Source organism: Amaranthus tricolor, chromosome 3, assembly GCF_026212465.1.
Source record: "Amaranthus tricolor cultivar Red isolate AtriRed21 chromosome 3, ASM2621246v1, whole genome shotgun sequence".
Classification (NCBI taxonomy): domain Eukaryota; kingdom Viridiplantae; phylum Streptophyta; class Magnoliopsida; order Caryophyllales; family Amaranthaceae; genus Amaranthus; species Amaranthus tricolor.
Genome location: NC_080049.1, coordinates 19,940,647 through 19,956,707, shown reverse-complemented (window position 1 = coordinate 19,956,707; position 16,061 = coordinate 19,940,647). Strand labels below are relative to the sequence as shown.

The 16,061-nt window shown below is 37.2% G+C and overlaps 3 protein-coding genes across 3 annotated transcripts in view; all 3 read right to left on the bottom strand.

Annotated features, from left to right (window-relative positions):
- Positions 1-771: 771 nt before the first annotated feature.
- LOC130808430 (uncharacterized) lies at positions 772-4,580 on the bottom strand. Its single transcript, XM_057673906.1, has 4 exons — positions 4,327-4,580; positions 3,693-4,181; positions 2,394-2,831; positions 772-1,015 (listed from the first exon to the last, which is right to left on the bottom strand). Exons 1-4 carry the CDS (start codon positions 4,578-4,580, stop codon positions 772-774), a joined length of 1,425 nt encoding a protein of 474 aa, XP_057529889.1.
- Positions 4,581-4,885: 305 nt separating this feature from the next.
- On the bottom strand, positions 4,886-9,111 carry LOC130808429 (uncharacterized). The gene is made up of 4 exons (XM_057673904.1): positions 9,102-9,111; positions 5,871-5,980; positions 5,172-5,417; positions 4,886-5,107 (listed from the first exon to the last, which is right to left on the bottom strand). The coding sequence occupies exons 1-4, from the start codon at positions 9,109-9,111 to the stop codon at positions 4,886-4,888; spliced, it is 588 nt and encodes a 195-aa protein (XP_057529887.1).
- A 6,047-nt stretch (positions 9,112-15,158) lies between these two features.
- Positions 15,159-16,061, bottom strand: part of LOC130808428 (uncharacterized) — a 1,218-nt gene continuing 315 nt past the window's right edge. Inside the window, exons 2-3 of the mRNA XM_057673903.1 lie at positions 15,886-16,061; positions 15,159-15,765 (exon numbers count right to left, since the gene is read on the bottom strand). The exon at positions 15,886-16,061 is cut by the window's right edge and continues 64 nt beyond it. Of these exons, the coding sequence (XP_057529886.1) occupies positions 15,159-15,765; positions 15,886-16,061 (783 nt within the window). The remainder of the gene's footprint in view (positions 15,766-15,885) is intronic.

Here is a 16,061-nt window from a genome sequence, read left to right as displayed (position 1 = left end):
TAGGATCTTTGATTAGCAAAGAGTCCTGACTTGATATTGCACACAAGTTTATAGGATCAAGATTTCATTCCATTCATAATTTACTCAAACCAACATTACATTCATTCACGATTTTCTTACGAAGTACGATGCCTTTTTCGATAGCTAAGCTACACGTTATAGTCTAAAAGTAGAACTTTTTAAATGATTGACGCTCCATGGTCTGGGTAGGCTATTCCCACTATCATCTTGCAACTCATAGGATCGTGGTCTAACAATTTTCGTGACCTTATATAGACTATCCCAATTTGGCCCAAGTTTGCCCCTATCAACGAATTTGCTGGTGGCCTCAACCTTTCTTAAGACACAGTCTCCGACTTGGAACTATTTAGGCTTCACCATCTTGTTGAATTGCCTAGTCATTCTTTGCTTTTGAGCTACTGATTTGAGTAACGCATTCCCCCTTGTTTCGGGCAGTAGGTCGAGGTTTATGGGTTTCTCTTGGTTACTTGTTTGGTGATCGCAGTATGTGATCCTGATAGATGGAATTCCCACTTCGACAGGTAACACCGCTTCGCTTCCAAATACTAGGGAGAAATGAGTGTGACCTGTGGCTTCTTTGATTGTAGTTTTCGAGGTCCACAAGATGCCAGGTAGTTCTTCTGCCCAATTACCACGACATCCTTCTAATTTCTTCTTGATGCCCTTAAGGATAGTTTTGTTCTCTTACTCTACTTGTCCATTTGTTTGGGGTCTAGAGAATGAACTAAATCGTGTTTGTATGTTGAATCTCTAGTAATATTCCCTTGTGGTGTTGCTGTTGAATTGTCTTTCATTGTCGGAGATTATAGCTCGTGGAACTCCATATCGAGTGATGATGTTTCGCCAAATGAATTGGTAGACTTTCTTATCGGTAATGGTGCTTAGAGCTTCAGCTTCAAAATACTTGGTGAAGTAGTCGATTGCAACAATGACAAACTTGCGTTGGCCAGTAGCAGGTGGAAAAGGTCCTAGCAAGTGTATTCCCCACTTAGGGCTGCACACGGTCCGGTCTGGTCTGATTTAACAGAAAAATCAGACCAGACCAGAAATTTCGGTCTGAAAATTTTTCAGACCGGACCGGACCAGTCAAGACACCAGACCGGACCAGACCAGACCATTCTAGAACGGTTTGGTCTGGTCTGGTCTACGGTTTTTTTTTATTTTTTTGTATTTTTTTATCAAAGTCATAGTACCATCAACTGTTACTCTATACTAGCTAAATAAACTTGATCCTTCATGTCCCCCAAAATATTCTCCTTCACCCTCATAAGTACTCAAATTAGGGATGCAAACGGGGCGGGGCGGGGCGGGGCGGGTATTGGAATTACCATCCCCAACCCCATCTGTTAATGCAATCCCCATCCCCATCCCCATCCCCGCGGCGGGTATAATTTTTTCCCCATCCCCGCCCCGTTGGGTTTGTATCTAAAACCATCCCCGCCCCACCACCCATCTGGGTATCCATCCCTGTGTAATACCCATTTTTCCCGCCCCACTACCCGTCAAATCCTCGATTAATACCCATCTGTGCCACATATTTGTATTCAATTCTTATCTCAAACAAACGCATAACAAAAGTCTCAAACAAATATACATGTCTAAAACAAAAGTATTTCAACATCAACTCAAAATCATCCAAAGTAAATCAATCCAGTATTTGAAAATAATTTTTTTTTAAAATATAAACCGGATACCGGGTACCCGATTTCCCAAAATTTGTACATATTTTGAGGCGGGTATCACCTAAAACCCTTCCCCATCCCCATCCCCGTGGTGGGTATGAATTTTATACCCGTACCCGCCCCATGACCCATCAAATTGGGACCCATCCCCTCCCCGATGGGGCGGGTCTCCTATTAGACCCGCCCCGCCAGCATCCCTAACTCAAATTCAAGGCTTTCACATGAAGATATTTTACTACTGGATAAGCTGTCAAAGACAAACATATTATATATTAGTAAGTACTGAGAAAGCTGCATATAACCAATATCATAAACAAGAAATTAGATGACAAAAAGGATTTAGAACTCAAATAACAGAAACACCTACAAGATGTGATCATTTAGAAGAGAAATAAATTTCACCGTATTAGAATTTATTATGGTTTTACGGTCCGGTCTGGTCTGAAAATTTTAAAACCGGGACCGGACTGGAAACCGTTTTTTTAATAAAAAAAATCGGACCAGACCAATTAGACCGTAGACCAGACCAAATATTTAAATTAAGATTTGGTCCGGTTTAGTTTACGTTTTAGACCAAACTCTGTTCAGCCCTATCCCCACTTATCAAAGGGGAGAACAGATTGCATGGGTGATAGGTAGTTTGTTGGTTTGCGTGGTACTTTGGTAAAGAATTGACATTTGGTGCAACACTTGACTAATTTCTCGGCATCTGCCTTCAAACTTGTCCAATAGTATCCACTACGAAGGACCTTTCCAATGATAGTTCTGGCTCCTTGGTGAATGCCACAGGCGCCTTCGTGTATCTCGCAGAGGATGTAGTTGCCTTCAGAGGGGGTAACACATTTCAGAAGAGGGTGGGTGTATGACATCTTGTAAAGAGCCCCATCATACCACTCGAACCATTTTGACTTTTTCAATATCATGGGTCCCATCACTGGATCCTCAGGGAGTTCTCCGTCTCTCAAGAATTTGATGTAGTGATCCATCCAAGAGTCAGTTCTATCAACATGGCCCACAAAGGCGTTAATGCTGGGAGTTAGGAGGACTTCCCATACTATGTTCCTCGGTTCATTGTTGATGGTTGAACTAGCAAGCCTTGATAAGGCATCAACCTGGGCATTTTCTAACCTAGAAATATGAGAAAGGATGACTGAATGGAATTATGCTATTGCTACCTGTACCTTGGACAAGTACATCTTCATGCTATCATCTTTTGCTTCATATTCCCCATTTACCTATCCCGTGATGAGCTGTGAGTCGGTATATGCTACTACATTCTTGGCACCTAACACGAGGCATATTGTAATACCACAAATTTAGCTTGAAAAAGGATTGATAGACTACTCATATCAACAAGGTGCATCTTCTTTCTAGGGAGCCCATTTGCTAAGAACTTCACAGTTAAGCATGCTTGGTGGAGAGCAATCTTAGGATGGGTGACCTCCTGGGAAGTTTTCCCGGGTGTGCACGAGTGAGGCCAAAATGCGCCGGAAAGACTTGTGTTGGTTTGTGGGGCCAGTCTACAGTCTTCAAGAGTAGTCACCAGCGGTCCGAATGGCCGGGGTGTTAAAATGGTATCAGAGCAACCCTGCGACCGTGGCTGATAGTGTTCAGTGCACCTAGCGGGGGAAAAGATCCTGAAGTTACGGTCCAACGAGGACGTTGTATTCTTAAGTGGGGGTGAGTGTAATACCCCAGATTTAGCTTGAAAAAGGATTGATAGACTACTCATATCAACAAGGTGCATCTTCTTTTCTAGGGAGCTCATTTGCTAAGAACTTCACAGTTAAGCGTGCTTGGTAGAGAGCAATCTTAGGATGGGTGACCTCCTGGGAAGTTTTCCCGGGTGTGCACGAGTGAAGCCAAAATGAGCTGGAAAGACTTGTGTTGGTTTGTGGGGCCAGTCTACAGTCTCTAAGAGTAGTCACCAGCGGTCCGAGGGGCCAGGGTGTTACACATATACCAAGTCCTAGTAACATTTCTTCATACTCGGCTTCATTGTTAGTAGCGGTGAACTCAAATCTCATTGAATGCTCCATTCTAGCCCCAGCGGGGGTGATGATTAGAAGTTCTGCTCCATTACATGATCTGGTGGATGAACCGTCTACATATAACTTCCAAGGTTCGTCATTCTGAACCTCTTCATTTGCTCCTGAGGTTTCGGCGATGAAATCAGTTAAGGCTCGAGCCTTAATGGCAGTCCTAGGTTCGAATTCTATTCCATAATCAGCAAGTTGGTTGGCCCGGTCAGCCATTCTTTTTGATTGATTTCTACTTTCCAAGACTTTCTTGACTGGTTGAGAGGTGCGAACAACAACAGGATGTGATTGGAAGTACGGTTTTAAATTCCTACTTGCCATGACTAGAGCGTAAACTATTTTCTCGATCGGGCTGTACTTAGATTTAGAGCCTCTGTATGCATGGCTTATGTAGTAAATAGGCAATTGATGCTTCTCTCTTTCTGCGACAAGTACGAAACTAACAGAGTAGTTAGACATAGAGAGATACAAGAACAAGGTTTCACTCGGCCAGGGTGAGACTAGCTTTGGAATTTATGACAGATATCCCTTTAATTGTAGGAAGGCTTCTTCAGCTTCCGGCCCCCCATTTGAAGGTGGCTTACTTTAGTACTTTGAAAAAAGCATAACATCTATCGGCTGATTTTGACATAAAATGACTTAAGGCGGCAATACAACCGGTTAGGCGTTTTACCTCCTTTACAGATGACGTTGATTTCATGTTAAGGACAACATGGATTTTGTCAGGGTTGGCTTCAATACCCCCCTCATCCACAAAAAATCCTAAGCATTTGCCCCTGGTGACCCCGAATACACACTTATCAGGGTATAGACTCTTTCGATTCGCTCTTAACGTCATGAAGGTTTCTTGAAATCAGAAGCGTGATCAATTGCCTGCTTGCTTTTGGTGATCATGTCATCTACATATACTTCCAAATTCCGACCAATTTGGCTCCCAAAGAACTTGTTAACCATTTGTTGATATGTTGCTTCTGCGTTTTTCAATCCGAAAGGCATGACAAGATAACAATAGACTCCCATTGGGGTAATGAATGTTGTATGAGGTTGATCTTTTGTTGCCAACGAAATTTGGTGGTATCCCGCATTGGCATCCATGAAACTCAGGAGAGCATGTCCGGCAGTTGTGTCTACCAATCCGTCAATTTAGGGTAAAGGGTAGTCATCTTTAGGGCAAGCCTTATTGAGGTCGGTGAAATCCACACACATCCTCCATTTTTCTGACGATTTTTTCACCAACACTACATTGGCTAGCCATTCAGAATATTGGCATTCTCTGATGAACCCCGCTTTGAGGAGTTTATCTACTTCTTCCCTTTCAGCTTTCACTCTCTCGACACCCTGATGCCTAAGTTTTTGCTTGACTTGCTTGAAGCCAGGCTTGATGTCTAAATGATGAGAAGCTATTTCGGGGTGAGATACCGGGCATTACCTCTACAGTGTAAGCAAAGATGTCGCGGAATTTCTTGATCACATTTATGATTGACTCTCCGATACCTGGGGACATGCTTTTTCCAACACGGATCTTTTTTTCGTCTCCCCAAACAACTATTTTTTCAAACCCATGTACTGGTTGTGGTTGATCAACACTCTGCATGCTGTTTAGACGGACAGTCATGAGAACGTGGCTCATCATCTTCAGCTTTTCTTTTCTTTGAACTTTCATCCATGAAATAGACTACATTTAATAAAGTTTAATTATAAGTTTATTAAGCTGATTGGGGTTATTAAGTAAGTTAATTCGAGTAATAATATTATTACTTTGATAATATTGACTCAAGTATTTGATTTGTTAACATTTTCAAGAAAGAGGTATATTTTATTTAATGTATAAAATTTGTATAAAGAGTACTTCGATAAAAGTGTATTTTGATTATATTTTATTAATTGATTACTATCTTATCTTTATAAAAATAAATTTAAATAAAGTATTGAAAAGTAAATTCCTAAATGCATCCTTATTCATACAACCAATTACGAAATTTTACTTATTTCGTAAATCGTTTATTATACCCTTACGGCCTTACAGCATGTCTTATATAAGATTGTCTTACAACGAGACGACTTTGATAGAATTTAACGGGTCAAAGCTAAAAATAAACCCATTCTTATCTCATTTAAACCGACATACCCCTTCCCCATTTCTTTCTTCATCCTTATCATCTTTTACCTTCAAACTCTCAATCCCTCTCTTCCCTCTTCTCTCACGTTCCACTCCCCTCACCCACGGCGGCGGCACGACTAAGCCCAGCCACGATTTCCACCACCAACAGCAACCACTTCTCCTCCTCCCTTTATTGTTGGTAACCACTTTTCCCTCTTTTGTTGTTTTGTTTTCAAATTTAATTTTAGAATTTTGTAAATTGATTTGGGGTTTTTAAATCAAATTTAAGCATCAACTTGAATTTAATTAGAGTATATGAGTTTAATTAGTAATTGAGTTGTTTTTAGTGTTGATTAGAATTGGTTATTTGGGTTATTTGAGTTCTAGTATCAAATTGAGTATTTGGGATTCTGAAATTTCAGTTCATAAACTGAACTTTCTGTTTTGGCTATTTTGGGGATGGTTCTGATTGTTTTTGGGTTCTTGTATCTAGTTGAGATTTGTAGAACTTTGAGTCGCGGTCGTGTGGACACTTGAATCACCCCGAGATGAGTTCGTATCAGGAAGTTATGTCCAAAATACTAGTAGACTGTCATAAAGATCGACAATGAGGTTCCGTTTTGTTCTGTCCGAATTTGTGTTGCTGTTTTTGAAATAGTTAGAGTCGTTTTGGGGTTTTGGTGTTTTCGTGAGATTTGTAGAGCTTCGAGTCGCGATCACGTGGGCACTTGAGTCGCTCCAAAATGAGTTTATATGAGAGAGTTATGTTCAAAATAGTGAAATACTAGCAGGCTGTCTTAAAAATCCATAACAAACCTTTTGTTTTGGCTATTTTGGGATCGTTTTAATTGTTTCTGGGTTTTAAAGTCTGAATAAGAATAGTAGAGCTCTGCGTAATGGTCGCGTAGCCACTTAAATCGTCTCATTTGGTTTCCGTATGAGTAAGTTATGCCTGTTTTAGTAAGAGGTGTCCTAAAACCATTACGGGAATCCTAATTAGATGAGTTTTGTTGATTGAGACTAGCTGTTGGATATGTATATTTAGCTGCTGAATTATTGTTAGGAACTAAGAGTTGTGACAAGTTATTATAGTGGTGAATAATTGAATAGATTGATGCTCTTAGATAAAATACCAGATACTTGTGAAAAAATTTGTGGGAATGGATTCGTAGTGTCTTGATGGTGTATAGGTAGTGGTGAGGATTTGGATTTGAATGTTAATGATAAATATAGGTCAAAGTGGTGATAAGAACTTAATTGCGGAATTATTAATTAGTATGAATTTACGAAGATTAAGATATCGATTGGATATTGAATGTGGAAAGTTTATGAAAACTTGTTGTTCTTAAATGTTAGTTGATTCATGTGAATTTGCTAGTGGTGGATAGTTCTTTGTTGTAGCTATTTATTTAATAGTTGGGTAATTGTAAGTGTTGGATATAACCCTTGATTTTATATGATTGGTTATTCTCGAAAGTATCAGGGTTCGTGTGAAAGTTATTAGTTGAATGGATAGATTAGTTGTGTTCTTCTTTTAGGATAGCTGGTTAATCTTGTTTAGTTTCTTGGTTTGAGTTAAATGAACTATAAGTGTTTGAATTGGAAATACAAAGGGAATTGTGGAGATGTATGATCGTTACAAGGTTATAAGCTAGTCTTAAACAAGGTTATATTTTTTTTATATATGTTGGGGTTAGAATTAGAACTTGCGCAATCTTTGAAATTAGAATTATTAGAATAGAAGATGGAACTAAGATGCGATCATAGGAGGAGATACAATGAGTTATATGAACCTAGTTTGTAGTATCGAACGCTTTGTTGTGATGTTATCTTTGTTATGCTTCAGGAGACGACATCATCGAGGAACCTTTCTAGTGATGGTGGAGAAACGGACTTCGCTTCTTGAAGCGTTATTGGTGAGTAGTAACAGTCCCTTAAAAAGGGGTCTGGCCAGGCTACCATTTGTAAAATGTTTATTTAAAGTTTGTGAAATTTATATGAATGTGATAAATGTTTATGAATGATTATGCTGAGATTGATATGGTCAATGGATCGGGCTCTCGAGCTGGTCATTGACGGAGTTGAGGAACATGATTCCCTACTCCCTGTTTTTGAAGCGAATTGTCATTGAGATATTGACTAGCTTCACCTGAGAGCGACATAGCCTTAGAGCTATGGGGCACCTCTCAAACTAGACTCCCTGTGCGCACATAGATCTAGGAAACTGATGTTGCTTTTAAACCATTGTTTTGAATTGCTGTGTTTAATTGTTTTGGATTGTTGCATCTCACTCAGTTTAATCTGATTCCTTGTTGTTTCCATCTTTTAGCTGATTACAGATCGGATTCGGTCGAGAATAATCGGGTTAGCAATGTTGATGAGAGTGCTAAGGATTTCCTTTTGAGCTGAGACCGTGGAAGCTTATTGTTTGTATTAGGAATTTGTTTAATGTATATTAGTTCTGATTAGTTCTAATTATGTTGATTATAATGGACTCGTAGTGAGTTGTATGGTTACTTTATGTTTAAATTAGATATTTGGTTTGAGATTTAGCTGTGTTGGTTTCGTAATAAAGCTGGTGATTCCTTTGCCTAGGTTTTGGGATATGATTTAAGTTTCTTGGGAAATAAACCCCGTGACGACCCTGTTTACCCAGTCAACGGTAAGTCGGGTTGTTACAGTTGGTATCAGAGCCAACCCGCGACCGTGGCTGATCCTTAGGGTTAGTTTATCTAGCGGGCATACAATCTTGGGAGTAAGGAAAAACGTGACTTGTGGATTTAGATGTTTAAGATAAGAGATAGGAACAGAAGTGAATATGATTGTGGAATTAACCTAGGTGTTTGAGTTAGTCTTGTTTTTTTTTTATTTTAGAAGTGTAGGATGTGAGATGTGAGGATTACGGGGTAAAACGAAAAGACGCTCTTAACGATTGATCGTGACGGCAAGAAGATTTAGTTCGATGATGCAACATTTGAATTTGTTTTCTGATGATGCCAATGTCTTGTTGCTTATCATAGTTCCTTGTCAGTTATCGTTTTAGTAGCTAGAATAGTATGTCCTAAGATTGCGAATCGTTTCATCTTGTTGCTAGCCCTTTTCTATCAGCTTTTGTTTGTCGATCCATGAGTATGATTATAGTTTAGTGTACGAAAGCAAGGTTATATAGTTGTGTAAACTCGATAGTGTTTGGTTGTAAGTGAGTTGAACATTGAGAATGTCTGTGACATTGTAGGAGAGTTAGTGAAGGCAAAGTACTTGAAGCCATCGTGATAGAAAAGTCTATGATAAGAGCATATGATAATTTTCAAAGCCTAGTGATTGAGTTGCATACGGTGCTCATATGTTGGTGTAAACGATGATTTTTTTTAATGTTGTTAGACCATGTCATATATTATAGTTTGTTTGGATATTGGAGCTTATAGATTTATTAGAGTTATTAGAAAATCGTGTGATTATCATTTAGAATGAACAAAGTTTCTTTTGCTGGTTGGAAGAGCAAATATGACATAAGGATGGGATGTCATTCGTTAACTTGAGGCTTTGTTAAGTATAATTGATGATATTAGTTGCAACCGCATATGTATGGATCTCAACGTAAGTTACTTTAGAGTAGCTAGAGTTGTAAATTTTGGTTAACGAAAAGTTAAGGAAATACATTGCAAATATGAAAGTTTATGTTCAAAACCCTAGGTTAAGATAAATGAAGTATGTTGGATTCTCATATAATGGATAAAAGTAGAACTAGTCCCAAGGCTTAGCGTTTTATTGTTCATCATTGAGGAATATGTTTACTACTTTAGGTAAGTTAGGATTAGAAGTGTCTTATGAAAGTTTGGATGCAATGAAGTTTGGAATTTGACAACTATTATTTGTTTGCGGCAAATCATGTTGAGAAACTAAATTGGAACTAAGTCAGCATGAAAGCGAGACCTTTGCTGGAGGAAAAATTTGCATATGTCTCAGAGAATTAATGGACTTAAGAGGTATTTGTAGTGCTTTGAGATGCTATATTGTGAGGTAGATAGGTAGGAGGGTTTTTTTCGTCTAAAAATCCAAGGTATATTTGTTATCTTGGGATTGTCTTACTAAATGTTTGTGTTGGAGTCAAATATATGAAATAGGAATTTTGAATGTAGTTATATATTGAAGTGCAGGTAAATAACAAATTTATGATTTGAGGAGTAAGATGGTTATCATTCGATAAGGACAAATAAGCTTTGGGTTGCATGATGTTCTTATTAAAAGTTGTGTACATTAGTTGACTATGGTGGCATAGCAATTTTATGTATAGTGAGTAGTAGCTTATCGACTTGCATAACCAGCGTCTTTTAAGCGATTGCATGTCATGTTCCACGCATCTCAGCTGAGACAACACTTTAGAGACAATTCACACGTTCTGCAGCCGAACAGTTGACCTTGGATGACACCTTACAGTACGAGGAGACCCCTCGTTCAAATCCTAGATAGGGAGGTGCGTGATACACGTTGAGGTAGTATAGCGCTTGTGAAGGTGCTATAGTCTAATCACGTTACCGAAGAAGCCACGTGGGAGGCAGTAGATGCCATGAGACGCGATTATCCCTGGTTGTTTGCTTAGGCATTTCTATGTTTATCGCTTTATAGCTATTGCATCTCCTTAGTCTTTGTGAGTTAAGTTCGAGGACGAATTTCATTCTAAGTTGGGGGAGATAGCTTTACGATATGTATGTTTGCTAGAGATTGGAATATATGCTGGAGACTTAATTTAACTTCGAGGACGAAGTTTATTTCAAGTTGGGAAGAATGTAACATTCGGGAAAATTAATATTTTAAGACGAGTAAGTTTAAGAGAATTATCAGTGCGAGAATGATCCTAAATACACATGATAAAAAAAAAGAAGTTGTTTTTAAAAGATCTCAAAATTTCAACTTGAAATATATATACTCGAGTCAAGTATTCTTGAAATTGTTTTCCAAAAGATATTATATATATTCGGATAACTGGCAAAAGGAGTTGAGGACCAAACTTATCGAGAATTGCGATGATGCTGTGCAAGAATGATTCGATGTAAAGAGTTTAAAAGAAACATTTTGGGAATATTGAAAGTTATGCGTTAATTGTGTATTAAGATTGAAAATCTATAAAGGAATAAAGAATGTAGAAAAAGTATTTGTGACATGTTCAATTATGGGATGAGAAATTTTAATTAAGAGAAGTTTCAAAAGGAAACAAAGGTTAATACAATTAATAGTAACTTAAAGTTATGTTGTAGTAAGTTTGATTGAATGGCCTATACGTGTTGAGGATAATGTAAAAATATAATTGAGAAAGCTTTCAACGGTTTTTAATGAATGAATGATAACTTTGGGACTCTATAAAGGTTTTATTGATGGTAAAATGTGAATTAAGAAAAAAAGGATCAACTGGAAGTTTAAAGAATACTTAAATTGTGAGAGGTTTGACTTTGTAAGTGAGGAAATGTTTGGTTATTAAAGGTTAAAAAAAAATAAAATTGGGATTGTATGAAACTATTAATGGTAAAACATGAGTATAATAGAATAATGGTTTAGGAAAAAAAATACGAATTTGAATGTCTAAAGGTTATTGAAGTTATTTCGGACGAATTTGTTAGGGAATTTGAAGTTTTAAGTGTTAAATGAAGATTAGGGTTATAAATGTTATAATTTAAAGTAAGCTGACAATGATCGAGTTTTGAGTTATTAAAAGTTGATAGAAAAATGATTGTGGATATTTTTAATGAATATGAGATTCAATAAATGACTTAAGGTATTCATCTCAAAGTATCTCGGGAGTTATAAGAGTTTTAATTAAGAATTTAATTGTAATTGGGAAACAACAAGTAAGTTGATGATTTAATATCTCAAACTAAGGATATAAAAAGGTTGAAATAACCAAATATGTAATTAAAGGTATAAAAGATTTTGAAGTAAGGTGGTTTATTTAAAGTATATGTGAATGTTCACGTAAAGTAAATTGAGGTTGAAGTTTCAAATTTAAAGGTTTGGAGTAATTCACTTGAGGTTAGTTGTGTTACCAATATGTAATTCATCTTAAATATGATTGAAAATTTATAGATATGGTATGTCTTGAATCAAAGTTGGGGAGTAACTAAAGTTTATTTGGTTCTCATTTCACAAAATTCAAGTTATATGTTATGAAGGATGATCAGAAGTGTAGGTATAATTTCGGGGACGAAATTATTTTAAGTTGGGGAGAATGAAACAGACATCATTTAATAAAGTTTAATTATAAGTTTATTAAGCTGATTGGGGTTATTAAGTAAGTTAATTCGAGTAATAATATTATTACTTTGATAATATTGACTCAAGTATTTGATTTGTTAACATTTTCAAGAAAGAGGTATATTTTATTTAATGTATAAAATTCGTATAAAGAGTACTTCGATAAAAGTTTATTTTGATTATATTTTATTAATTGATTACTATCTTATCTTTATAAAAATAAATTTAAATAAAGTATTGAAAAATAAATTCCTAAATGCAATCCTTATTCATACAACCAATTGCGAAATTTTACTTATTTCGTAAATCGTTTATTGTACCCTTACGGCCTTACAGCATGTCTTATATAAGATTGTCTTACGACGAGACGATTTTGATAGAATTTAACGGGTCAAAGCTAAAAATAAACTCATTCTTATCTCATTTAAACCGACATACCCCTTCCCCATTTCTTTCTTCATCCTCATCATCTTTTACCTTCAAACTCTCAATCCCTCTCTTCCCTCTTCTCTCACGTCCCACTCCCTTCACCCACGGCGGCGGCACGACCAAGCCCAGCCACGAGTTCCACCACCAACAGCAACCACTTCTCCTCCTCCCTTTATTGTTGGTAACCACTTTTCCCTCTTTTGTTGTTTTGTTTTTAAATTTAAATGTTAGAATTTTGTAAATTGATTTGGTGTTTTTAAATCAAATTTAAGCATCAACTTGAATTTAATTAGAGTATATGAGTTTAATTAGTAATTGAGTTGTTTTTAGTGTTGATTAGAATTGATTATTTGGGTTATTTGAGTTCTAGTTTCAAATTGAGTATTTGGGATTCTGAAATTTCAGTTCATAAACTGAACTTTCTGTTTTGGCTATTTTGGGGATGGTTCTGATTGTTTTTGGGTTCTTATGTCTTCTTGAGATTTGTAGAACTTTGAGGCGCGGTCGTGTGGACACTTGAATCACCCCGAGATGAGTTCGTATAAGGAAGTTATGTCCAAAATACTAGTAGACTGTCATAAAGATCGACAATGAGGTTCCGTTTTGTTCTGTCCGAATTTGTGTTGCTGTTTTTGAAATAGTTAGAGTCGTTTTGGGGTTTTGGTGTCTTCATGAGATTTGTAGAGCTTCGAGTCGCGATCACGTGGGCACTTGAATCGCTCCAAAATGAGTTTATATGAGAGAGTTATGTTCAAAATAGTGAAATACTAGCAGGCTGTCTTAAAAATCCATAACGAACCTTCTTTTTTGGCTATTTTGGGTTTCTTTTTAATTTTTTCTGGGTTTTAGTGTCTGAATAATAATAGTAGAGCTCTGAGTAATGGTCGCGTAGCCACTTAAATCGTCTCATTTAGTTTCCGTATGAGTGAGTTATGCCCGTTTTAGTAAGATGTGTCCTAAAACCATTACGGGATTCCTAATTAGATGAGTATTGTTGATTGAGACTAGCTGTTGGATATGTATATTTAGCTGCTGAATTATTGTTAGGAACTAAGAGTTGTGACAAGTTATGATAATGGTGAATAATTGAATAGATTGATGCTCTTAGATACAATACCATATACTTGTGAAACAATTTGTGGGAATGGATTCGTAGTGTCTTGATGGTGTATAGGTAGTGGTGAGGATTTGGATTTGAATGTTAATGATAAATATAGGTCAAAGTGGTGATAAGAACTTAATTGCGGAATTATTAATTAGTATGAATTTACGAAGATTAAGATATCGATAGGATATTGAATGTGGAAAGTTTATGGAAACTTGATGTTCTTAAATATTAGTTGATTCATGTGAATTTGCTAGTGGTGGATAGTTCTTTGTTGTAGCTATTTATTTAATAGTTGGGTAATTGTAAGTGTTGGATATAACCCTTGATTTTATATGATTGGTTATTCTCGAAAGTATCAGGGTTCATGTGAAAGTTATTAGTTGAATGGATAAATTAGTTATGTTCTTCTTTTAGGATAGCTGGTTAATCTTGTTTAGTTTCTTGGTTTGAGTTAAATGAACTATAAGTGTTTGAATTGGAAATACAAAGGGAATTGTGGAGATGTATGATCGTTACAAGGTTATAAGCTAGTCTTAAACAAGGTTATATTTTTTTTATATATGTTGGGGTTAGAATTAGAACTTGCGCAATCTTTGAAATTAGAATTATTAGAATAGAAGATGGAACTAAGATGCGATCATAGGAGGAGATACAATGAGTTATATGAACCTAGTTTGTAGTATCGAACGCTTTGTTGTGATGTTATCTTTGTTATGCTTCAGGAGACGACATCATCGAGGAACCTTTCTAGTGATGGTGGAGAAACGGACTTCGCTTCTTGAAGCGTTATTGGTGAGTAGTAACAGTCCCTTAAAAAGGGGTCTGGCCAGGCTACCATTTGTAAAATGTTTATTTAAAGTTTGTGAAATTTATATGAATGTGATAAATGTTTATGAATGATTATGCTGAGATTGATATGGTCAATGGATCGGGCTCTCGAGCTGGTCATTGACGGAGTTGAGGAACATGGTTCCCTACTCCCTGTTTTTGAAGCGAATTGTCATTGAGATATTGACTAGCTTCACCCGAGAGCGACATAGCCTTAGAGCTATGGGGCACCTCTCAAACTAGACTCCCTGTGCGCACATAGATCTAGGAAACTGATGTTGCTTTTAAACCATTGATTTGAATTGCTGTGTTTAATTGTTTTGGATTGTTGCTTCTCACTCAGTTTAATCTGATTCCTTGTAGTTTCCATCTTTTAGCTGATTACAGATCGGATTCGGTCTGGAATAATCGGGTTAGCAATGTTGATGAGAGTGCTAAGGATTTCCTTTTGAGCTGAGACCGTGGAAGCTTATAGTTTGTATTAGGAATTTGTTTAATGTATATTAGTTCTGATTAGTTCTGATTATGTTGATTATAATGGACTCGTAATGAGTTGTATGGTTGCTTTATGTTTAGATTAGATATTTGGTTTGAGATTTAGCTGTGTTGGTTTTGTAATAGAGCTGGTAATTCTTTTGCCCAGGTTTTGGGATATGATTTAAGTTTATTGGGAAATAAACCCCGTGACGACCCTGTTTACCCAGTCAACGGTAAGTCGGGTTGTTACAATCCATGTTCCCTGCTTTTATCCCTAATTTCAAGGTATTCACCTGGCATTCTCGTGCAACTTTTTGATCTGCTTGAAGTATCCCAATGGTTCCATCATCCTTCTCGTATTGAATGAAAAGTTGATGGGTGGAAATGACGGCCTTTACTTTGTTAATCAAGGGAACGCCCATAATAGCGTTGTATGGGAACTGGATGTCAACGACGGTGAATTTTAGTGGGAGGGATCTTCCTTTTTCTTTTTCTCCCAACCGGACTGGCAAGACGATGATGCCCAGTGGGATAACCCGACTTCCTCCAAATCCCACTAGGGGTGTATCAAGAGGTTCTAAGTGATGAGCCTCATATTTCGGCTGTCTCAGACAATCCATGGTGATGAGGTCAACGGTACTACCAGTGTCCACCAGTACCCTTCTTACGTTCATTAGTCCTACTTTCAAAGTTAAGACAATGGGATCAGCATGAGGATATTGGATGGGACTTCCCATCTTCTCGTTAAAAATCATTTTTGGAATGGTTGGGGGCTTGTCGGTGGTTTTGATAGTTATCATCAGAGTATGGACACTGTCCTTTATGGACCTGTTGCTGGCATGGAATTCGGAATATCCGCCAGAGATGACATTGATAAAGCCTTCGGTGGCACTAGATTCTTCTTTCCTTCTGTCGCCATCTTGGTTTTGACTTTGGTTATTGTATAGACCTTACCTTGGATGATTAGGCTGATATTGTTGATTTTGGTTCATGAAACGTCCCAACTTTCCTTTATCAGCAAAACAATCTAGGACCTTCTTAAGTTCTCGACATTGTGCAAGGGTATGACCATGTTCTTTGTGATATTCACACCACAATTCCATGTTTCTCCTGTTCATCAACGTCGTCAC